This window comes from Sprattus sprattus (assembly GCF_963457725.1).
Source record: "Sprattus sprattus genome assembly, chromosome: 14".
NCBI lineage: Eukaryota > Metazoa > Chordata > Actinopteri > Clupeiformes > Clupeidae > Sprattus > Sprattus sprattus.
In genome coordinates, this window is record NC_137912.1 from 32,198,254 (window position 1) to 32,224,245 (window position 25,992).

The window sequence follows — 25,992 nt, forward strand, 5'->3', positions numbered from 1 at the left end:
CCAAAAAAAACATTAGCCTTCTATCATGACATCTGCTGGCCATCTTAAACAAATCACAAAAAAACATAAAAACAGAGATGTGAACATCAGTTGAACGAGAATAAGGTATCAGATTAGGCCTACTTTTAATTTCCTTCAAATGACATTAAAAAAAAAACTATTCAAAAAAACCGAAACGTCTCAATTGACATATTTACGTGGAAATCAAAAAGTGACATTGTACTTATACGATTACAAATGTTTCTTCGTCAGAATTCCAAAAAGTATACCTAGGCTACCACTGTGGCTAACATTAAATGTAAAAACATAATTTTTGGCACAGTCACCGTCTATAAACCGCTTGTTTGAATAGAAAATGGCTGTCAAAAACAACAGTCGCAATGTTACAAAGGGAAAACACAAAAGGAATTTCCAACCTCGGCAGCTCAAATTTGAATTAAAAACATTCCGACGACATTGTTTACGCGGTAAGTTTCTTGTTATAGACATTTGAACTAAGTTGACTATTTTACTTTTGACCTTTAAAGCACTAAATGGGCTGCCACCAAACCACAAACCTTTTAAGACACTGGGCCCTAGTTTGAGGGTGAAAACAGGTGGTTGAAATGACAGTGCATGTGCACTCTTGCACAATGCTTCAAAGAGAGCAGTAAAGGTTTTAAGTGGAAAATTATTCCATAATAGTGTCTATAACACTATGGAAAGGCTGGCTAACTGGATATGAATAACCCAAAGTCTTTGGCTGGACATCTGAGTGTGTGTGTGCGTGTGCATGAGTGTTCAAAGTCTTTCTCCTGCTCTCACAGGGCGATGCCAGTCAGACCTCATTCTGGCGGGAGTGAGAAGAGTGATTTTAAAATCTTTTGGTACACCAGCTTACCCAAAGAAAGAATTTTGTTGAGCTGTTGCTATGTAATAATCTTCCACTTGAAACCAGACATCCAAAATGTCAATGCACATGTTTTGTAAGTTGCAGGCAACCACCATATCCAGTTAGCCAGCCTTTCCATAGTGTTATAGACATTTGAACTAAGTGAGGGTTGGCACGAGTTCAGGTGCATGACATGTAGTGCGGCCCCAATTATTTCCGAAAGAAAGAATTTTGTTGAGTTGTTGCTATGTAATAATTTTCCACTTAAAACCAGACATCCAAAATGTCAATGCACATGTTTTGCAAGTGAGATGTCCCCCACTTCAAGGGTTGTGTCCAACTAGGTCTGATTAGACCAATTTGGCTTAAAGGGTGCCTCCTTTCTTCAGAGGGGCGTCAAAGAAGGGGTGCTTGCCTGCTGTTGGGTTGAGCAAATTATGCATAGACTGAGTTGATGGTTCAGAGATTTGACGTAGTTTTTATTTCACCTATTCCAGTCAGCCTACATCCCAACACGTTATTAAAGTTTATGCCTTTGTAACCTGTACTTTGTATAGTATAATTTCCTCTCTAGTACAGCCAACTATTTTAAGATTATATTTCCTGTAAAGTGTCTTATTCTAACTAAATAATAAAGATTATTTCACTGTACATTTGTCATTGTGATCTCTTGGTGTGGTGTGCTGTAGTGTAGAGGCAGCGCCACCCTCTGGTCACAAGGAAACTGCACAGTTTCTGCGTGTGAAGTGTTTGAGCCAGCTATTGGTCACACTTGTCTAAAATGACTCTCATGTATTGTGCCAACTGTGAGCCTCCAGAGTTCGGATGGCATTTCGACATGCCATTCTTTTGTCATATTTGTTTTTCCTGTTTTCTTTGCACGTGTTTCAAAAGACATCATTGACAAATAAGGCCTACAAAAAATAACTATGATGACATTTTATGCTGTAAGGTTTGCTGTTTCAGTTGTATGTTTTGACAATCTGGCCACAATATACGCATTAATACTTAATGTTTTTATTATACAAACTTATTGACATCAAAAACTCACTAAAAAAACATCCATGTGTAAATGTATTTATAAAATAAAGGCATACAGAGAAAATACAAACAAACTGAGCTAGCCTTTAAAATGGATGTCAACGACGAATGTTACAGTTCTGGTCGCATCACAGAACAGACTGGTACTTGCAGGCATACATGACCCAAGTAGCACAGGTTGACTCAGGATAGGCAAACACCCGGACTCGCACTGCCAACCGCACTTGGTCTCCACGACAACAAACTATCTCCTCACAGAAATGTGACCTGTTCAAAAAGACAGCATTCATTTTATGGATTGTCTTATAAACAGAAGAGTCAATTCCACTAATCATCAAATGTTTTTGCACAGGCCAGGTTTTTACTGCTTTTTCAATTTTGTTCTTGTAAAGCACTGAAAAGCTGATGAGTGAACAATCAATGATGAATGTCCATTACATTAGAATAAAAGAGTATTTAGAAACGTATATAAGAGCCACCAGTTTGGGAAATAGAAAAGTGCGTTAGAAATTTGTGCACAGCTTAATGAATGCCTATTTGTGTCCAGAGCCAGACTGAACTAAACTTTTCAGAGGCAACTTTCCAACATTACAGCACATGACAAGAATACAAATGAGAAAGAAGAGAAAACAAACAACAGGAATTCAGACTTCAGAGTGTAAAAAAAAATCACTTCCAATAAAATCACATTTTTAGTTCTCACCAAATATAATGTACATTTCTTTTATTTTACGTTTGAATACACTGAAGCCTGCTAACATGATGCACAGAAGGTTACGTACCTGAGGCTGGTAGCAAAAGCGCGATGTGCATTATGGTGCAGGAATTGGATAGGGAATCCTTTAAAAGTGTGGCCATCAGGGACCGCTCTCCTCACAGCATCCTGGAACTCCTCATTGCCACACGAGACACCTGTGCATCGCTCAAGCTCGTAAGCTACCAGTGCTGAAGAGAGCAGGTATGACAGGTTGTCGTCCCACACTGTGGCCAAACCCAGGTCCTGCGACACATATAATATCATTGCAATATCAGTGCATTGGTGTACTTATCAATAACATGTAATATCATTTCAATATCAGTGCATGCTTGTACTAATCAACACATGTAATATCATTTCAATATCAGTGCATGGCTGTACTAATCAATAACATGTATCAGTGCATGGGTGTACTAATCAATAACATGTAATCTCAGTGCATGGGTGTGTGACGGACCGAGCCTCAGTTGCCGTCGAAAATGTGTGGGTTTGGCCCGAAAGCTCAGAGACAGAGTGAGGGTTCAAATATAAAGTTTTATTAGGTTTCAAAATACCCAGGAGAACTGCTAAGTCTCACAAATATATGGAGGACAAAGAGCAACAGTCTCCAACAGTCTCACCTGCTCAGCCTCTAAATGGAGTAGAGGACAATATTCAGCAGTACAAAGCTAAATTAAAAAATACCTGCTTAGCCTCTAAAGGTAGTAGAGGTCAATCTCAGCAGTCAAAAAGGTTATACTGTACATACCTGACAAGACAAGACTAACTGAACTAGACAGAACACTGAACATATATGGCGGCCAGCACCATTTCCACACACTGGGGTAGACACAAAAACCAAACAATTCCACAATGACAAAACAGACCCTGAGACGCAAACATAGTATATCCTCACTATCATCAATCAAATAAATAACTATGTAATACATAAATAATGTCTCAAAGGTTTGTTAAAAACCACCTTATCCAAGTGGTATGGCCCCTGCCAGTCTTAGCAATTAGCAGTGTCCATGAGGTTGATCCATTTGTAAGCAGTGGTATGAGTGTTTGTGTGTGCGTGTGTACGTGCAAACCATGTCTGTTGGGTGCGCTGGTTGCAAATATGGGGCAGGAGTGTGCGGTTCATGTGTGGTCGCTCCACGACCGTCACAGGGTGTACTAATCAATAACATGTAGTATCAGTGCATGGGTGTACTAATCAATAACATGTAGTATCAGTGCATGGGTGTACTAATCAATAACATGTAATATCAGTGCATGGGTGTACTAATCAATAACATGAAGTATCAGTGCATGTGTGTTCTATTCAATAACATGTATCAGTGCATGGGTGTACTAATCAATAACATGTAGTATCAGTGCATGGGTGTACTAATCAATAACATGTAGTATCAGTGCATGGGTGTACTAATCAATAACATGTAGTATCAGTACATGGGTGTACTAATCAATAACATTAATGTAGTGGCTAAAAGTTCCCTTCTTTTGGTTAGTATGTAGTTCTTATCATATTCTTAAATTAACCACTCTTAGACGGAAAGAAAACGAGTCTACGCGTGTACTGTGTTTCAACAACGGTAGAAAACTGTGTTCGCTCCGTCTTTTACTGATGTTTCAGAATTTTCAGAAACAAACTCGAGCTTCTTATGGGCTTATATGACAAGCTAGCAATTAGTGATGGGATTTTCGGCTCCTTTGCGAGATGCGGCTCTAATGGCTCTTCTAACTGTGGAGAGCCGGCTCTTTCGGCTCCCAAACGGCTCCCCATACACATGTTTTACATTATTAATTAATTAATAGCTTAAACCTAATTTTATAACATTTTGTTTCATTATTGACATTGTTAAGCACTTATGAGTAAAAATGCAGCATTACAATGCTTTATGAATAAAACCTTTATTATAGCCAATTAAATTATCACAAAATAGCACCACTTCCAAAAAAATAACTTGAAAAAATGTAACAGTTAAATATAAATACAAACACCCACCACAATACAAAAAAGTAGGCAATCTACGAGTCTGACGTAGCATTAAAATGAGTCCAGATTTTGCTCTGTTTTCTGTCACCACTCATTATCACACAGGCCTATTCAATTGTCCCTTGCGCGACTTTTCACGTCTTGCGTGCGTCGGCCCCTTTTTCTACACTTGCGTCATTTTTTACGTAAGGTCTTACGCGAGCCTCGCAGCCTGCATTCTACTATCAACGAATGTTACGAGATGAGGTTACTAAAATATTCTGCATGTCTACTCAATTTTACAGTGCTTCCCAAGTAAAGGTTTGAAAAGAAATTCAAGCTTCAGACTTTCTGTTAGGGAACCTGTTATCTATCTGCAGAGCAAATGCCAGGCTCATACAAAAACATTAACGTGAATTAATTGATGCTAATACCTAGCGCGGTCTCTATAGGATTTCCCATATACGTTAGCATTAAGCTAACGTATTTTCTACCACAGTAAAACATGCAATACTATGTGATTGTTTTAAAAAAAGGATGTTACGTGATGAGATTACTAGTCTGCATGTCTGCTCAGTTTAACAGTGCTACCCAAGCAAAGGTTTTAAAATAACTTCAAGCTTCAGACTTTCTGTTAGGGAAACAGCTTTCTATCTGCCAAGCAAATGGCAGGCTTATGACAACACGCGCAAGCATGAACTGTGCACTGAGTACATTTTGCGTTACAGAGACAGCGAGGCACCGCCGGAGAAAAAGAACGTAAAACAGAGCACAAGCACAGCGACAGGGAGGCGGAGAGAGCGAAAAACTGAAGAAAAAAAAACGGCTCCCAAATAGGATCTTAAAACGGCTCCCATCGTAGAGCCGGTTCCAATCGTTCACTTCAAAGAGCCGGCTCTTTGAGCCGGATCGTTCGCGACCGACACATCACTACTAGCAATAGCACTTTTTCAAATGTCCTGAGTGGCCAACGGCAAGTAGCACGTCTTGAAAGTTCTAATATGTTTTCCTTTTTTACTTCGCAACGTTACTTGGCTACGTTGATTACAATGACATATCATCCTTATTTCGCCAGCAAGATCTTTAAATAGGCTTATCAGTTCATTCAATGGTTCTTTGGGTACTCATCCATCATCATAGAAGTCGTCTGGAAATCCGGTCGGCTGCAGTTGTAATTGCCGCTAGCTAATGCTTCAGCTGGCTAGCTTCCTTCATCAACTGGTGTCCAGAGCAACGCAGCTTTCCTCGGCTTCCGATGATCCTCTCTCGCCTTCGGCGACAGTTTTCTACTTAATATAGTGGCTTAAAGTACCATTCTTTTGGTCAGTATGTAGTTGTTATCATATTCTTAAAATTAACCACTCTTAGACGGAAAGAAAATGAGTCTACGCGTGTGCTGTGTTTCAACAACGGTAGAAAACTGTGTTCGCTCCGTCTTTTACTGGTATTCTGACAGTGCAACAAAGTGACAGTTGATACATCAAAAACAAACAGTTGATACATTGATTCGCGAGCTTGTTACGTCACAGCTCACCGCTGGTTATTCCAAACAATGCAACCTCTGATTATTCCAAACAATGCAATGCATGAGCACTAAACATATTTTAAACTGAAATGCAAACTATAAATACAAATATGCTATCACTATAATTAACAATCACTAAATATGAATCTAAATGATATAATGTCTAAATTTGAACAACAATATGCCGGCCCCTAATTGCTCATCCTGGGGGTGACGATTACCTAACTACACTAAAATAAATGTCTACATTCTAAGATTCTTCCATCTCAAGCAGGAGACACAACTTATTAATGTTAAGTGTTGGTCTTCGTTTTTACAAGGACCCGACGGACGAACCCTTTGGCATCTGGGATTGTCTTCTCCACTTTTCCCATTAACCAGGACCCTCTTGGAGCCCTCTCATCCACGATGAGTACGACGTCTCCCTCCTTCACATTCCTCTTCTTCTCCAGCCACTTCTGCCTTTCTTGCAGGAGGGGCAAGTATTCTCTGGACCAACGCTTCCAGAAGATGTCGGAGATATACTGCACTTGCCTCCATCTTTGTTTGGTGTATAGACCCTCCTTCTGAAAAACACGTCTGGAGGGAGTGCTGTTTTTCCCTTGAGAAAGAGAAGATGATTCGGTGTCAGTGGCTCGAGGTCATCCACATCATCGCATGACTTGGTAAGGGGTCTGCTGTTGATCACTGCTTCTACTTCACTCATCACGGTTTGCAGACATTCGTCGTTGAGTGATTGAGAAGGTTGGTAAGTATCTTCCATACTGTTCTTATCTGTTGCTCCCAGACACCACCGTGGTGAGACAGCAGTAGGGTTGAAGATCCAAGTGAGCCTCAGAGATCTGGGACTGGTTCCATTCTTTCATCGCCCGGCGGATCTCGTGTTCTGTAGCTACCAGATTCGTTCCATTATCGGATCTCATCACCTCGATTTGTCCTCTTCTGGCTATGAAACGTCTCACTGCGTTCCGTCGGTGTCGAGAGAGTGTGCAATTTGTCTGTGGACTGCTCTGACTGTAAGGCAAGTAAACAAGACTCCATAACGCTTTACTTGCACTCGTCCACGCTTTGCTTCAAAGGGGCCGAAAAAGTCTACACCAATGTTAGTGAATGGTGGATGGTCAGGCAGTAGACGATCAAGCGGTAGATTCGCCAATTTCTGTTCACTCACAGCTTGACTCTTCCGGCATTTGACACACTTTGAAAGCACACTTCTCACCGCTGCATTTCCTTTACATATCCAGACCCTTTGTCTCAGCTGAGCAAGGGTATGGTTTCTTCCTCCATGTCCGATTTCCTTATGAGTGTTCCTGATGATCAAGGTCGTGATGTGGTGATCCTTGGCCAGGATAAATGGATGCTTTGTGTGTTCTGGCAAGGCTGCCTGGGGCAATCTTCCACCAACCCGGAGAACTCTATCGTGAAGCTGGATCCCTTCCTTCAAGATGGAGCTGCTTCTCTTGATCTTTTCACCTTTCTGCAGAGCGTTTGGTTTGAGAGGTTTGACTTTGGCGGAATGAATGATCACAGTTTCTGCTCTTCTGATATCCTTGACAGACAAATGGGTTCCTTTCAGGGTAGATTTCGATTTCTGCATGTGGTTTTTAACTGTCTTGATTTTAGCATCTGGACTCTCTGAAGACTGGGCTTGAGACTGTTGGTTCTTCCTTGTTTCGCACAGACTTGAGTGACTTTGAGGTCCATCCGAAGCTCTTGCTTCATGAGCTTATCCATTTTCACCACAATGGTAGCCGCGGTTAGCTCAAGGCGTGGAATAGTGACTGGTTTAAGCGGCGTCACTCAGGATTTTCCTAGAAGAAATGAGCAGTGGACTTGACCGTGGCTGTTCTCGATGCGGAGGTAGGTGACAATGCCATAGCCCTTCTCGCTAGCGTCAGAGAAATGGTGCAGCTGTGCTGACATCACTGGACCAAATCCCTCTGGCTTGATGCACCTTCTGACGGAAAAGCTGGTAAACTGGCTCAGATCAGACAGCCAGGCGAACCATCTGTTTGCCACGTCTTTTGGAATTTCTTCATCCCAGGTCAGTTTCATTTGACAGAATCTCTGGACGATGGTCTTCGCTAGAAAAATTAACGGTGACAGGAATCCAAGGGGGTTGTATATAGAGCTTATGGCCGAGAGGATACCCCGTCTGTTGATGGGCATGCTCTTCACATGGACCCGGAACTTGAAGGAATCTGATTCTATGCACCAGTCCACTCCAAGGGCCCTTTCCATGGGTAGTTCATCCTTGTCCAGGTCTAGATTCTTGATCTCCTTTGCTCTTTCTTGTTCGGGAAGTGATGACAGAACTTCGCGGCTGTTGCTTGACCACTTAGTCAAGCGGAATCCTCCACTCTCACACAGTGCAATGAGGTCCTTTGTCAAAGCTGTGGCCTTCTTCTCGTTGGAGGTCGAGACCAGGCTGTCATCGACATAGAAGTGGTCTAGGACTGTAGCTACTGCTTCAGGTGATGACCTGTCTTTTCCATCCTCTGCAGTCCGTCTTAGAGCGTAGTTGGCGCAGCTCGGGCTCGACTTGGCCCCGAACAAATGGACCACCATCTTGTACCTAGCAGAGGCTGGCTCAGATCTCCCTGTGGCCACCAGAGGAATCGTAGAAGATCAGAGTCCTCATCAGGGACTCTTACTTGATGATACATCGCTTCAATGTCAGAGATGAGTGCAATGTGTTCATGTCGAAACCTCGTCAAGACTCCAACCAGACCATTAGTGAGGTCCGGGCCCTGTAACAGTTCCTCGTTCAGTGACTTCCCCTGAAACGAAGCGGCACAATCAAAACCAACCCGCAGCTTTCCCTTTTGTGGATGGGTCACGCCGTGATGGGGAACGTACCATACTCTGCCGTCGTTGCGATTGCGCTCGTCTTCAGGAACTTTCACTGCGTAACCTTTGTTCAGCAGGTCTGACATGAAGGTATTGTAGTCATCGTGGAAGCTGGAGTTCTTAGCGAGTTTCCTTTTCAGGTTAGATGCCCGTTGCTCGGCAACACATCTGTTGTTTGACATTACTACATTTTTGTTTCTGAGAGGCATCCCAATGCTGTAGTGCCCATTGACTTTCTTGATTGTCTTGGTCACAGACTTCATGAACTGAACGTCTTCTCGTGACATTTCTGATTTCTCTTCACAGGCTTGCTCAGGATAGTCGTGGTTGTATTGCTGCAGCAGCATGCTGTCCACGCCAGTGACTGAGATTGTGTTGACTGATGCCCTTTGACTGCAGTGACTTGACTTGAATTGTCTTGACTTCATGTTTCTTGAGAGGGCCATTAACGACCCACCCGAGTGTTGTCTTTACTGCGTAAGGCCCATCATCCTGGCTGTGGATTATCTTCCACGGCTCCATCGCAGAATGAGCGTTCATTCAAGTGAGTATGTCAACATCTGCGTCGATCTGTGGTAACCGTACTTCTTTACGCAGATACGGCCATCTTTCTAAGTCCTTCTCAACAGGAACGTTGTCCTTAGTTACAGGTATGTCTGTGTGGGTGTAGACATCTGGCAGGCTGGCAGGCTTATTTTTCTCTGTCAGACCGCACACTTCCAGATCTGAGAGCACGTAGCAGGACACAGGGTTCTCCTGGCCCATAGTACGGAGCAGCAATCGAGTCTTCTTGCCATGGATGCCAAGCTGTCTCATCAACCTTTCGGAGCAAAACTTAGCGGAACCATGAAGTCCATGAAGGCATACGTCTCTTTTGTTGTGTTGCTCCTCCTGGATTTGATTCGCACAGGCACGATAGACAGGATGCTGTCATTGCCTCCGGCCCCGGTGACTGCCGTAACTTCACTCCTAGCTGGGGCATCTTTTTGTTCAGCTGAGTGTCTGCTGGCAGAGCATTGACCTTTCTCCTGCTTGACGTTCTCTTGGCCGGTGTTCTCGGCCCTTTGGCTGTGAAGCAGGCTTGGGTGTTTCTTGCTGCAGATTTCACAGGTGGCTCTCCGAACAGTGGGTCTGAAGTTATCCTAGCTTGTCTGTTGATGTACGTTGTTAGATCAGAGAACTTTGCTCTTCTTCCTTCCCTTTCTTGTATGTCGAAAGCTATGACTCTCCAACTTTCACGAAGTCTGAAAGGCAACTTTGAGAGGACGATCCGAAGGTTGCTCGGGCTGTTCATCTCCTCGAGGTATTCCATGTTCTTCATGACATTGTTACATCCGGTGAGAAAGATGGAGAAGCTGTGAAGTGATTTGGCATCTTCTGCTTTGACTTGAGGCCATTTTAGAGCCTTGTCAACATAGGCTGCAGCTATTTTGTACTCGTTGCCATAGTGATAGGTCAAGAGCCTTCTCGCTTCATTGTAGCCTTGTTGTGCGCTCATGTGTTGGCAACTTCTCACAAGTTCTCTTGGTTCACAGCTGGTGAATTGCTCTAGATAGTACAAGCGGTCTTCATCGTTGTCTGTACGGCTGTGGATGATGTGCTCAAAAGCCTTCAAGAATGGCAGGAACTCGAAAGGATCGCCACTGAGCACAGGGACTTCTCGTTGAGGTAAGTTGGCTAGTCTCTGTTGTGTGACTAACATCTCTGTGATATCCTTCTGTTTCAATATCACTTTGCCAAGTTCAATCTGCGTTCCATTGGAATTTGTACTTACGAAATTGTTGTTGTTGTTTTCTTCCTTTACTTGCACATAAGACTGGTGAGCAGTTCGAAAGTGAGAAGCACTGTTGTATTGGCTAACTCGAAGACTGCTGGTCAAGTTTGGTCTGACATCTGGAGTATGATGTTCGATGGTTGCTGCTGTAGGCATGTTCTTGAAGAGGTAGGAATTCATTCCGTCGTTGACCATGTTATCATACTCTTCCAAAACTTGTAGCTTTGCTGTTGACTCTGCGATAGCAGTCTCGACATCTAGTTCCTCCATTTGAGCCTTCAACTGAATATGCTTGGCTTTCATTTGAGCCTCCAACTGAATCTGATTGGCATTCATTTGAGCCTCTTCCAACCTCAGTGCCCGTTTCTTCTTATGTGCGGCTGCGCGTGCGAGTAGGGCTGCGCGGTTAACTTCCCCTTTTCTACGCAGAGATGAAGCAGTAGATGACACTGTGGATGACTTTGAATGTCTACTGCTTGCAGTGACTGAACTGTATTTTTCTCGTCGTCTGGATCCACATATTCAATGACAGACTCACCTTGCTGTGTCGTCGCGCCAGTCATGTTTTCAGAAACAGCCTGTTCATAAGCGGGGTTGGAGTGCCGTCTTGCTTCTATTATCCAAAGCTCTATATAAGTCAAAAAGTTCTCATACTTCATAAAGTTTGGCTCACTCCAATACTGCTGATCAGCTTTCCTTTCTTCGTCTGATAACAGTTCACTTACTGTATTATTCACTTCAATAAAATCATTCAGAAATTTGGAGTAATCACTGAGATGAATCTTTTCCACTAAAAGTGCATTAGAATCATTTATCATGAGGTTTTCAAGTTCCTCTGCTTTGGAGACAAGGCGTGCTAATATATGTTTCTTAAGTTTCATTTGTTCATCACATTTCTGTTGTAGGGCCTTTGTGGTCAACTTGATCTTTCTTTTTTTGTCTACCTCCACATTGCCTTCCATCCTGGTTTCATCCAAATCAGACATTTTAAATTGGCTACTAATGTTAGACAAGTCTCTTATAGCAAGCTCTTGCAAACTTCTGAAATCCGGTTTAACAGTCCTTTCACCTCAAAACATGTAAATGCTTTCCAGAGAAAGATTCCAGGGCTGTCTTAATTTTCAGAAACAAACTCGAGCTTCTTATGGGCTTATATGACAAGCTAGCAATAGCACTTTTTCAAATGTCCTGAGTGGCCAACGGCAAGTAGCACGTCTTGAAAGTTCTAATATGTTTTCCTTTTTTACTTCACAACGTTACTTGGCTACGTTGATTACAATGACATAATCATCCTTATTTCGCCAGCAAGATCTTTAAATAGGCTTATCAGTTCATTCAATGGTTCTTTGGGTACTCATCCATCATCATAGAAGTCATCTGGAAATCCGGTCGGCTGCAGTTGTAATCGCCGCTAGCTAATGCTTCAGCTGGCTAGCTTCCTTCATCAACTGGTGTCCAGAGCAACGCAGCTTTCCTCGGCTTCCGATGATCCTCTCTCGCCTTTGGCGACAGTTTTCTTCTTAATGTAGTGGCTAAAAGTTCCCTTCTTTTGGTCAGTATGTAGTTGTTATCATATTCTTAAATTAACCACTCTTAGACGGAAAGAAAACGAGTCTAAGCGTGTATGTACTGTGTTTCAACAACGGTAGAAAACTGTGTTCGCTCCGTCTTTTACTGGTATTCTGACAGTGCAACAAAGTGACAGTTGATACATCAAAAACAAACAGCTGATACATAGATTTGCAAGCTCGTTACGTCACAGCTCACCTCTGGTTATTCCAAACAATGCAACCTCTGATTATTCCAAACAATGCAATGCATGAGCACTAAACATATTTTAAACTGAAATGCAAACTATAAATACAAATATGCTATCACTATAATTAACAATCACTAAATATGAATCTAAATTATATAATGTCTAAATTTGAACAACAATATGCAAATGGCACTAACATGTAGTATCAGTGCATGGGTGTACTAATCAATAACATGTATTATCAGTGCATGGGTGTACTAATCAATAACATGTAGTATCAGTGCATGGGTGTACTAATCAATAACATGTAGTATCAGTGCATGGGTGTACTAATCAATAACATGTAGTATCAGTGCATGGGTGTACTAATCAATAACATGTAGATTCAGTGCATGGGTGTACTAATCAATAACATGTAGTATCAGTGCATGGGTGTACTTATCAATAACATGTAGTATCAGTGCATGGGTGTACTAATCAATAACATGTAGTATCAGTGCATGGGTTTTCTAATCAATAACATGTAGTATCAGTGCATGGGTGTACTAATCAATAACATGTAGTATCAGTGCATGGGTTTTCTAATCAATAACATGTAGTATCAGTGCATGGGTTTTCTAATCAATAACATGTAGTATCAGTGCATGGGTTTTCAAATCAATAACATGTAGTATCAGTGCATGGGTTTTCTAATCAATAACATGTAGTATCAGTGCATGGGTTTTCTAATCAATAACATGTAGTATCAGTGCATGGGTGTACTAATCAATAACATGTAGTATCAGTGCATGGGTTTTCTAATCAATAACATGTAGTATCAGTGCATGGGTGTACTAATCAATAACATGTAGTATCAGTGCATGGGTGTACTAATCAATAACATGTAGTATCAGTGCATGGGTGTACTAATCAATAACATGTAGTATCAGTGCATGGGTTTTCTAATCAATAACATGTAGTATCAGTGCATGGGTTTTCTAATCAATAACATGTAGTATCAGTGCATGGGTGTAATCAGCCATTTCACCCAGTGCTGTGCATTGCTTTCCCCCTTGTGATGTGTGCTGCCTACCTTCCTGTGCTCAGCCAACACATGCCGCAGCTCCAGCTCCATCTGATTACTAGCCTGGGCTGGATCAAGTGAGGACGCGCAGAGGGCGGGGACTGGAGGTAGGGAGGTTGTGGATCCAGAGGCACACACAGAGTTCAGTGCCTCCTCACTCATAGCCTTCCAGCAAGAGTTGTCTTGAAAGTCAAAAACACACAACTGGACAGAATCTGTAGGTTGGCAGTTTGCCAGGAAGGTCTTGTGGTTAAAGACACAGCCAATCGTCTGATAGGGGTAGGACGGTTTAGGCTGGGGTGTCAGATGATCATCTGGATCAATTGGCCGATGGAGGTACCTGAGGAATGACGAACATTGGTTATGGAGGGAGATGTTGAGAAAATAAACACATAAACAAACACACAAACACACATAATATACAATGTCAGTCAAAAGCCTGGATACACCTTCTCATTCAGTGTTTTTTCTTTATTTTTATATTTTTTTACATTCTAGATTCATACTACACATCAGAACTATGAAAGAACACATATGGATGTTTGTAGTAAACAAAAGGGGTGTTTTAAAAATAAATAAATAACAATATTCTGGTTTGTTTGAGTCTTCAAAGTAGACACCGTTTGCTTTGATGACAGCTATGCACACTCTTGACATTCTCTCAATCAAATTCATGAGGTTGTCATGTGGTTTTCAATTAAAAGGTGTGCTGTGTCAAAGAGTTCATTTGTGGAATGTCTTGCCTTCTTCATGTGTTTGGGACCATCAGTTGTGTTGTACAGAGGTAGGGTTGGTATACAGTGAATAGCCCTATTACCATTACTACTGTACTAATCCATATTATGGCAAGAACCACTCAACTAAGTAGAGTAACATCAGTCCATCATTACTTTAAGACATGAAGGTCAGTCAATGAAAATGTCCGGAAAATGTCAAGAACCTTAAATGTATCCTCAAGTGCAGTCACCAAAACCATGAAATGCTATGATAAAACTGACTGTCATGAGGAAGGCCAAGGACAGGAAGAGCAAGAGTTACCTCTGCTGCAGAGGATAAGTTCATTGCAGTGAACAGCCTCAGAGACCACCATTAACAGCACCTCAGATTAGAGCCCACATAAAAGCTTCACAAAGATCAAATAGCAGACAGATCTCTAGGGTTAGTCATCAACTGACTCAGGCCTTCATGGTCCAATTGCTGAAAAGAAGCCACTACTGAGGAGGATGACAAGAAGAACAGATTTGTTTGGGCCAATAAACCCTAGGAATGGACATTAGACCAGTGGAAATCTATACTTTGTCCAAAAATTTCAAGGCACACTTATCCAGCATGGCTACCATAGCATTCTGCAGCGACATGCCATCCCATCTGGTTTGCACTTAGTTGGATCATCTTTTGTTTTCAAGAGCACAATAACCCCAAACAGACCTCAAGGCTATGCAATGGTTATTGGACCAAAAAGGAGAGTGATGGAGTGCTGCGTCAGATGACCTGGCCTTCACACTCACCTGACCTAACCCCAATTGAGATGGTTTGGGATGATTTGAACCGCAGAATGAAGATAAAGCAGCCGACAAGTGCTCAGCACCTCTGGGAACTCTTTCAAGACTGTTTGAAAACCATTCCAGGTGACTACCTCATGAAACTGATAAAGAGAATGCCGAGAGTGTACAAAGCGATCAAAGCAAATGGTGGCTACTTTGAAGAATCTAAAATATGAAACAAATTCTGGATCGTTTAACACTTTTTGGTTCTTACATAAATCCATAAGTGTTCTTTTATAGTTTTGGTGTCCATTAATGCAGTGGTTCTCAACCGGGGGTACGCGTACGCTATTTTTCAAAGATATATTAAAAATTACCATCCATTCAAAAATCCTTCGAAAATAGTTATTATACAGCTCTTCAGAATGTTCCAAAAGATGGTGTGTATGGGCCATATGTGGGTTAAATGTCTACGTTTGCAGGTCTGCAATTTCTTGATATTCACCGCTGAGAAAAGTTTATGACCGCTGTCATTGGCAGCGGGTTTTGTGCTTCTAATTAACATCTTTCATATCATTCTGCAAGTAGTCTGGTCATTTACCGTAATGGAAAGTCATTGTAATTTGAAGTCAGAAGGTGGTTTGCTACACATTTGCGTGAATAACTATTTTTGCTTAACGGAAATCATGAAATGGCATCAAAATCATTAAAAAGAGGTATTTCGGAGGAATGCAAGTATCTGTATAATAAGCGGGATAATGTATAGTCCGTTGGTCATTATCTTAATGAGCCTGTTGTCGCCGCCTCTGTGAAAACATGGGAGCTGAACACACACAACTGCTGCTGCACACAGAAGTGTGCTGGCTCTCTCTCGAGGGGGGGAATACTCAACCGGCTGTTGGAATTACGATCTGAAGTACTCACCTTTCTGATTGAGCACAGATCTCCCCATGCCACCTTGTTCCAGGACACAGACTGGCTTGGAAATATGTGCTTTCTGGCAGATGTATTAGCAAACTGAACGAACTGAATATGTCTGCAGGGATAGGACACCAGCATTTTAAACCTGTATGACAAGGTAGATGGCTTCCTGAAGAAAGCAGAGCTGTGGAGAAGTGCCTCTGCACTGGGGATTTCACCTGCTTTCCTCAGGTGGATGATTTTCTCTCTATTGAGGATGTGGACAGAGCTCCAGTCAAGTTGGTCATCATGGGACATTTGACCAACTTGATTCAAGATTTTCATTCCTACTTTTCTGACATGGAGGAGAAATCTACACCGCTGGATTGGGTGAGAAACCCATTTCTCTTGTGGCCTCCAGATGAAGTTTGCCACATCCACACTCACACAGTTCTGTGTGTGAAGGAGGGGCACCCTGACCTGGGACAGAAAGCTTTGGGGCAGCTACTACCCTTCGCCTCCACATATTTATGTGAGACCTCCTTCTCTGCAATGACTGCGATCAAAACAAAGCAGAGAAAAAGACTGTAGCTGGAGAAGAGCTTGATCACAGCATTTGCCTCCCTGCCACCAAGACTGACAAAGATTTTCAGTGAAGCACAAGCAAAAGTTTCTAACTAAAATGTAATTGCAAACGCACTCAGTTCAATGCAACAATGTTGTATGTACAATCAGACAATGATGGCATAGTGCTGTGTACTGTATTACATACTTTTTTCAATCAAAAATGCTTTGCACTGGTTAGGGGGTACTTGGCTGAAAACATTATTCACAGGGAGTACATCACTGAAAAATGGTTGAGAACCACTGCATTAATGTTAGCTCAAGCTTGAGCTCTTCCATTTTGAGGCAAACAGTAATGATGTCTTTTAAAAATGTAAAAATGTGCTACTTGTAGCATTTCAAATGTTTCCCTTCATAATTGAAAATTGGTAATGAATTACTCATTATTAAGGGTTTCAGTCCAACTCTTGAGAACTCCAACTTGATCCATTCATGTCCATTTGCACATTTTGCAGCCTGCCACTAAGATCAGAGGGGTATTCGTCGTACGTGGTTTAGTGATAAACCTGGATAAGTTAACTCAGAGTAAGTGGTAAACATCCCAATAAAAGAACCCCCATTGGTTCATTCTCCTAGCAAAACAAGGTCAAAGGGCTCTTCTATTAGGAGGTTTACCACTTACTCCGAGATAACTTATCCAGGTTTGTCACTTATTCACGTACGACAAACACCCCCCAGTTCTTTACGCAAATAGAGCTTTTAGATTTAAGGTGTTGTGTAGCATCATATTACTTGTGAGTTCAAGTTACAATTAAATTCTGTTATGATAAGTGAACGGACATCTTGCGGAATAATATGAGATGTCATTCAGAAGCATAAAACCCAATGCCAATGGTAGTGGTCATTATAGAGAAATATTGGACTTCCGAACCTTAGGGTGGCCCATTCAAATCAATGGAATATTCTGAAGAGCCATATAATAAAACAAATTACTACAGCCCATTCACATACAGAAACAACACAGTGTCACAGTCAGTAGGCTGTCTGTCCTGTATCACAGCTGTCTGAGTGTTTACCTTACCTGTTAGCAGTCAGGCTTTCCCAAAAGGTGACCGAGCCATCTGTGCCACAGGTCATGACCCACACATGAGGAGTGTGTTTTGCCTTGGTGCCGACACATACGTAGGCATCCAGGCCAAAACCTAGGAGCAGGCTGCACAAGAGGGTAGCATGGTCCTCACAGTCTCCCTGAGAAGAGGCATACATGTCATCAGCTTAAATGCTTCAACACAGCAAGATGTAGACTGCAGGGCAATCTGCAATGTTCTCATATGTGTAAAGGCCATGGATGGTGAGCATTCTAAACGGTAAAAACGGTACCAAATAAGTTTAAGTGTTTTCTTTGATACCGTGGGGAAACTGTGTCACAACCATGTAATGGAGTTAGTGCCTCACTTTTGTCACATAGATAAAAGTCCATAGCAGTATTGAAAGGGAGGCTAACTGAATGTGCGCACTTGAATAACCCTGTTCTATACCATGAGTCTATTAATTGACATATGTGTGTGTGTGTGTGTGTGAGTGTCTCTCTCTCTCCCGCTCTCATGGGGCATTGACCCAATTCTGGCAGGAGTACGAAGCGATTAAGAAGGGGGGATTTCATCTTCTCACTGCATATGTGCAGTGAAAACCAAAAATGTCAAAGCTATTAAACAAACTTAATTTCCCACTGTAGCTAGGGTTGATCATTAGTACAACGGTCCTCTCACACATCTATTTCAGCACACTTTTGCTAAAGATAGTAGATAATGGTATTAGGTTAATGTTTTGGCAATTCATTTTTAAAAGGTATTTGTCATTTGATTAGCTTTACCTGAATGTTCACTTTAAATTAGTACACTACATTTGCATGGTTAAAATGCTTGAAATAACGGTGTACTATTATACTGGATGACTTGACAGCATATTGCCATCGTTATATTAAGAACATAAACACCTGATGGGTTTTGCGCTGCTTAAACTGGGCTGAGCAGCACATCTATGACATCACACAATGCACAAATCTGCCTTCCATGTTCTAATTACAGCCTTAGATTAGAGTTGGATTTCATGGCCATCAGTGTTTTCCTGCCTTTAAGACTTCTCAAAAACATTCATATAGTGTAGGTATTACACATGAATCAAATGTAGATGGTTGTTCCATGGAGGAAGCGATAGTGTGAGAAGTCAGACCTTGTTCCTGCACAGGAAAGCCATCATAGTACACCACTGCTCACGGTAGCTGCCACCGCCAACCATAGGTGCCCTTTCCTGGGCCAGTAGGCTTACGAAACGGGCTGCCTGCCGTGGAGATTCTAAAAGCCGACCTCCCCGAAGAACACATACATAAGAGGCGACGGGTCGATTTATGCCATTTTCATCCTGTAATACACAATTACAATGGCATATACCAACAAGAGAAACTTGAGACAAACACATAGCTGCATGCATGACAAGCTCAAAAAAAACTACCGGTAGCTCAATTAATTGTCACTTACTTGAAAAACAAACAGCTTATCAATGAACTCTTCATTTTTTAATTTCTGAATTTAAACCATTGTAAGAACACACATATTCTAAATGTTCTTCAATTCTTTAATAAGGCTACTGTAACATTAGCCTACACAATGCATGCATCCAAGCCAATACTATGGGGCAAAAAGCTAACGCTAGCCAGCATTCAGATTACGAGTGTGTGGTTTATTCTAAAACTGATGAACATATTTTGTTTGCTGAAAGGCTAGCCTACACATCAGTGTCTCCTGCTTCAGGCCTACCAGGGATTCAGACATTCTGAAGTCCTGACTCAGACATACACAAATGATCATATCAATGTATGAAACTCTAGTCCATTGTAGCGCTTTTATAGACAGTACTGTGCACAAGTTTTAAGCATGTCTGAAAAAAGGCTGTAAAGTCAGATGATTTCAATATTACTTGAATAGTTTTACCTTTCAATCAACATAAAAAGTGAATATAAAAGAATATTAAATAGGCATACTAATATAAAAGAACAAATAACTGATAAGACCAATCCTTTTGTAGAAGTACTGCCTGAAAGTACAAAATTATTGCTCTCAGAGAGTGACAAATATCTTCAAACAGAAACACAAAACTAAGATACACAACAGCCAGCATGTAGCCCTCCACACCCACCTGAGCAAAGATCTTCAAACAGAAACACAAAACTAAGATACACAACAGCCAGCATTTAGCCCTCCACACCCACCTGAGCAAAGATCTTCACAAGCTTGTTCTGATGGGATGGGCCAATCTCTAGAAATTCCCTCCACCACTGCTTAGCATACACTAGAAATAAGCGTTCCTTTTCCGCAGTCTTCTGCCTCTCCAGAGATTGCTGAAGAAAAAGGTATTCCAAGTATTTATGGAATAAGAGCAAAAACCATCCTTCAACCATCCTTGTATAAGTTAAACCAGAGGTGGCTTAAATGAATATCTTATTTGTGGTTCAACCGTCCTTGTATTAGTTAATATCAGAGGTGGCTTAAATGAATATCTTATTTGTGGGTAGAAGCCGTGTATTTTGTTACACGTCCTGACGAATGGTTACATAATCCGTCCATGTGAGTGTGTCCATTGCAACAACATGAAACATGAAATCACTCCAAGCAATATACTGTACATTTGCTGACCTTAATAAGATGCTATTTGTTATTACTTGAGGTTATTTCAATAATTGCCATTTTAAGCTTGGCCTACCATTTTCTGGGAGCGATGAGGGACAGGTGGGGCTTTACCCCAGATGTTAAACACCCTTTTAGTCAGGGGTCTAAACTCAGGCACACGGGCCAATTCCGGCCCCCCAAGCGATTCCATCCGGCCCGCAGTTTCCTCAGAATTTTGCAAAAAGTTCCATTGATTTAAATGGGCCACCCCAACGTTTACCGCTGCCATTCGCAACGGGTTTTGTGCTTCTAATTCACGTCTTTCTTATCATTCCGCAAGTAGTCCAGTCATTTAACATAATGGAAACTGAATTGATGTCAGCAAGTAATGCGTTGCTAAGCAACACTTTAAAGATCTATCTGTGTTAAGAACTATTATGTCTTTGCGGAAGTCACGAAATGGCAACAAAATCATTTAAAATAGGTATTTTGGGGAATGTCTTCTATCGTTATTGACAAGTGCCCGAATAATAAACGGGATTATGTATAGTCCAGTGGTCATTATCAGAAAATAAATCTAGCTGCGAGTCAAAGGCAAAAGTTTCAGTGCCTATTCTGTGGCTCTGGAGTACGGTCATGAATGATAATGCTTAGCTGGCGATTTTTTTTCACGGTGTTAACATCCACCAGTTTGAAGTGACAGAGGATTTGTGTAAGAACAATACAAGGCCATACCACAGCCAAGGATGTATTTGAGCAACTGTGGGACGCAATGGAGCATAATGGTCTGTCATTGAAGTTGCTCCTAGGAATAATACATTTATTTTATAAAATACAAATATTTAGTTTTCTGCTTTGTTTTGGTTGTTTGCAGCCTTGTTACCAACTATACAAAAGTGGTGCAGTACAGAATTTGCTTTGAAATGTGCATTTATGAAGGACAAATATAGATGTAGTTGTTGATGAAGACATTATCCCACTATTACTGCTGTATATGTAAGTCATGGGCTATCAATGGGACAAAGTGATCCTAAAGAGCAACTTTAACAAACACCTTTATCCAAAGAGCATCTTGCATTGCCCCAGAATTGAAACTCAGGTCAGCTACTTGTTATTCAACAACACTAACCATTGTACCACTGATCACACATGGTAGATTTGCCAACTCAAAAGTGGCATCTACAGTACTGTGATAGGCAAGCCAACAGATACAAATAATACGGCCCCCCAATGACCAGACTGGACGCTCATCGGCCCCTGTAATTTGAGTTTGAGACCCCTGCTTTAAGTGTACAGACGACAGAATCACAAAGTATTGTCCTTAACATTTTAGGAAACCTATGGATCTTTCCTATTTAGTGGTGTTTGAGTAAATTACCTTGGTTTATTGATTCAAAATATCGGGAGGGACTGAAGTTTATGAGAATCAAAATGTGGGAAAGGTAGAAGGTAGTTACTTTAAAACCACCTAACACTGAAATATGGCATAACAACAACATCTCAAGGTTAGAGTATTTGGGACTAGAAGCACTAAGTTTTGCCAATACAGCAGCTACTTTTGGCCTCTGACACTTAGCAGTCCATATTAGTGTCAGACTTCTCAAATTGGTTTTACCAATATCAATGCAAATGCACTCTCTCGCCATCATGGCCTTTGACAGGAAGAACTGTAAATGTGTCCATCAACGCCTGGAAGTGATTAAACCTCCCAGCTGGTGACATGCTGTCCCCTCCAGCCCATTCAAGCCTCTGATTCAAACGGTGTCAGGCGTTCATGTTTGGGTATAGTTGCTAGCTGCTGTGCATCCCCAGTCCTCCTTCCAAGCATGACGATTGCCTGCATGTTTTGCAAGATACTTGCCACTACCGATGTCTATTGAGACAGATAAACTTGTGGTTTATTACGGTCTCTGCCTTTTGGTGAAGTCTTACAACTATTGCTCGTTGACTGATCTTTTTTTTTTTTGAGTGGCTGAATATTTTGGTTGCATTTCGTCACCTATGCGATGGATAATTTGGACAGTACAGCATGGACACAGAATCAAAGGTCTCTAACATTAAGCTCCAGGAGACTGAAGTGATCTGAATAAGCCCTGTCGTTCTTAGCAAAGGGATGACCGGTTCTGCTGTGGTGACCTGCAGACAAAAGGCATTTGGTTTACCATAGATTTCCTCAATGTCTGGATGTGCGTTCAATTTACTCCAATTTGTTAAAAATGCAGGAATCTCAATTGTGCAGTGTGGTTTGACCCGCTGTGAGTGACATTATATTTTACAGATAGCGGGGTACTACCTCAGCTGCACGTTTTGCAGCCCAATCTACCTCATCTACACACTAGCCAAGGATATCCCTCCTAACCACCACATCTGATTCTGTAGACCTATTACACTGCACAAAATAGTAGAGACAGAGGACTTGGCCCACAATGTTACTTGAGATAATGACTGTACAAACTGTTTTTAAAGTGTAACTGTCTCCCCTCAACACAAGGCCATATGAAGACAATACACCTAAATAGTGTGTAGATATTAGACGTTTATTTTACGCTCCTTTATTTCAGACCAATATTTAGTGTTTTCATACCAAATCTGGTCCTTACCTGAGTATCAATGACATCAATAGACAGGTGGTCCACCAGAGGGGGATAGAGCTCCAGCTTCACATTAAGAACTCCAACTGGCACTTTGCACTCATTCCCTGCAGCCCCCACACACAAATACAAAAAGACAGTCATTTAGCTGTTAACAGAAGCCAGTTCAAACAATTCAGACAAAATCATTGAAAGCCGTTTTATAAAGGTAGTATTTTGTAAAGTATAATTACAGTACTAACAAAAAAAGCTGTTCAGACCACAATCTGAAATACATATCATTGAGTCAAATTCAAAAGCTGGCAATACTTGAAGAGCAGTTACTGACTAAGGTGACTAGACTACTGAAATTAAAATGGATTTCTAAGGATTTTTTTGGCTGTTTTTAAATCATTGTTAAAAACTGAGACATTCCCAAAGACATTTCCAGCTGGGCATTGGTCACCAAAAACGGGGACTGTCTCTGGCAAATGGGGCCATCTGGTCACCCAACCACTGACTGTCACACAGTCTCATTTTGGTGGTGATTAGGGTTCTTGTCAAATGATTCTCACCAACTCCAAGAAGCTCAATGGCAATGCTGGTCCTTCCGTGGGGACCACAAAGCACCGTTCGCCAGTCCAAGAAGTGTGAGGACACGAGCACAGTTTCCCCTGATGTTTCTGTTTTGATAAGCACCATGTGGATGGGATCACACATGGAGAGCATTGTGGAACACTCAGCCATTTTGTTTCCATTACCTGGGAAAACATCCATAAACTACATGAATACTACAATAAAATGCCTTTATATAGTATTTATGCTTTAAATAGTAGCAAGCTTGCCGGGCACATCACTGTGAGAGTATTTTTATTTGTTTTGCTTTACATTCACAATTTTTTTAAATGTCTTTTGTTATATCAGGACAAAATACAGCACACCTTAGAAAAACTACATCCTACCTGTTGCACCTTGATGGACTTCTAATAAAAAGCCCTCTTGTAGATTTGGTTCACAGGCGCAAGGTACAGGTTTGGAACGAAAGCGCTGGTTACGGAAGTTCACACAGAGTGTTAAGGTAGACCAGATCACACCAGGACTTTTTTCCGGCTCCTGCAAATGCTCAAGAAAAGCCTTTCCTCCCAGGACTTGTACATACAGGTATCTTCTTTTGGGGTCAATGTTAACTGACAAGAGGAAAGAAATCTCGTAAATCATCCAAAATCCATACTTAATGAGTCTGTACAGTAAATAAAATGAAAACCAATTGCCTCGCAGTTTATGATGCGGTGCGCAGTTTATGGTTTACTCACTTTTCTCGGCATGAGTCACACTGAAGTTTTCAGGCTTGCTTGAGCGCTTCTCTGAAATCTCGGTTTCTGTCTAGTGAAACAAAAACAATAAGGCTGTTGATGGGAGAGGTAGGATGATGTAGTTTGTATTAGGACGTATCTAGGCAACTAGCTTTACCACGCTGCCAAGGTGTAACGTTAAGTCCTTCATAACATCATCTACGATTCCCCTCTGCTGCAAAACAAGCATTAATTCCTCTTCGGATCCAAGACGCCGTCCAGGATCAAACCCCTCTCTTGGTTCTGCCAGTATATCACGTAACTTGTCATGGATATTCAGCTGATGGACAGATGGGACATCCACATTAGCGTTCCAGTTACGTTCTACAAACTTAGCAGCTAAGTATTTAGTCCAACATTGCTATTAAGTCATCTGGTTAATCAATGGACAACAAACTTAATCTCATATTTCCAATAAACGATCTCATAATTCCAAGTAGGCTACTCATGCAATCCTGTAATTTAAGATTGGCCAACGTTGTTCACCTTAACTAAATGATCGCGGATTTTCCGTCTCAGATCAGATGCGTTATCGGTCGGTAGAGACATAGCTTGATGTAAGCCTGACCTCAGCGGAAAACTCCAGTAGTAGCCTAGATACTTTATCTAACATCAATCTACAAAACTACTGAACTCCAGCGGGTTGCGGATTTATCGGATGCCTGAAAGTGCCATACCGGAAGTGACGTAGTGTTTCTGCGTGTCAGTATGCTAGCTAGGCTATTTGCAGATTCTGTTCCGTTTTTCTCAATGATGGTCAATTATTAGTAGTTAAAGAAGCACCATTTCAATCTTTTAGATTTCGTTTCAGTATTTTAAAGTGAATAAGCTGTGGGATCCCAAGAACAGTGAACCCTCCACCCAGTGGTGGACGAAGTAAACCAATTGTGTACTTGAGTAAAAGTACAGTTACATTGCATTGAATATTACTCAAGTAAAAGTAAAAGTATTCACCTCATTTTTTTACTTGAGTAGAAGTACAAAAGTATCTGCCTTCAAAAATACTTAAGTATTAAAAGTAAAAGTTTTTTTTTTTTTTTTTTAACTGTCACATCAAAACCCCTACTTGAACAGGTGAACAATGCTTTACATTTGCCTAATCAAACCCAAAATACTCAAAACTATATTATCTTTTAGTAAGACCAAGTGGTTTTGAAGCAACAACACAAAAAGCATTCCTTCAAGTTTCATTATTTTATTTTCCATTCATTTCACTTGTCATAAACAGAGTAGTCATAGGAATGAATTGCGAAGTTCACTTCGCTTGGCCATGAATTCGACTGTGTCCCCGGCGTTAACGTTTGGTGAGGGAGGCTGTATTAAACTGGCACTTAGCATCTCCACAGATAATTTGGGTGCTAGCATATTGCTTTGGATAAAAGCACCTGTTAATGTAATGTATTTCAATGTAATATAATCAACCGGGGCATATTTATAACCACTCTGTTAGTAGTAGTCATGTAATGGCGAACTTACATTGATGTGCTTTTTTAAATTTGATGGCGAGTTCCAGAATGCCGACAGCGTAGTGTTCTTAATGCAGAGGCGACACTTGAAGTAATAGGACTCTTTTTTCTTTTCGATGAATTGAAACAATTCGGCTAAATAAGGCCAGGGGTGTTGGGCACCAACTTCTGTTTCATCCGATGATGCTGCAGTCAGCTCCTCAGCCATTTACCTGACAAATAATATTAATAATCTCTAGGAGTAAGAACTCTCAATGACCACAAGCACGTACACCACCTTATGCTTCCAGCTCCAGCGTGACTTTGCAATTCTTCAATCAGGAGGACACCTGGTGTTAACTTCAGCAGATAATCGCGCGCTGTGCGCTGCCGATGATTGGTTATAGTCGCG

General features: G+C 41.4%; 1 protein-coding gene across 1 annotated transcript; it reads right to left on the bottom strand.

Moving 5' to 3' along the window:
- Window positions 1-1,690: 1,690 nt before the first annotated feature.
- cep76 (centrosomal protein 76) lies at window positions 1,691-24,776 on the bottom strand. Its single transcript, XM_080851553.1, has 12 exons — window positions 24,622-24,776; window positions 24,254-24,415; window positions 24,097-24,166; window positions 23,746-23,970; window positions 23,359-23,544; window positions 22,814-22,911; window positions 19,817-19,945; window positions 18,781-18,969; window positions 17,630-17,796; window positions 13,610-13,940; window positions 2,695-2,912; window positions 1,691-2,179 (listed from the first exon to the last, which is right to left on the bottom strand). The coding sequence occupies exons 1-12, from the start codon at window positions 24,682-24,684 to the stop codon at window positions 2,041-2,043; spliced, it is 1,977 nt and encodes a 658-aa protein (XP_080707679.1). The 5' UTR covers window positions 24,685-24,776; the 3' UTR covers window positions 1,691-2,040.
- Window positions 24,777-25,992: the final 1,216 nt, after the last annotated feature.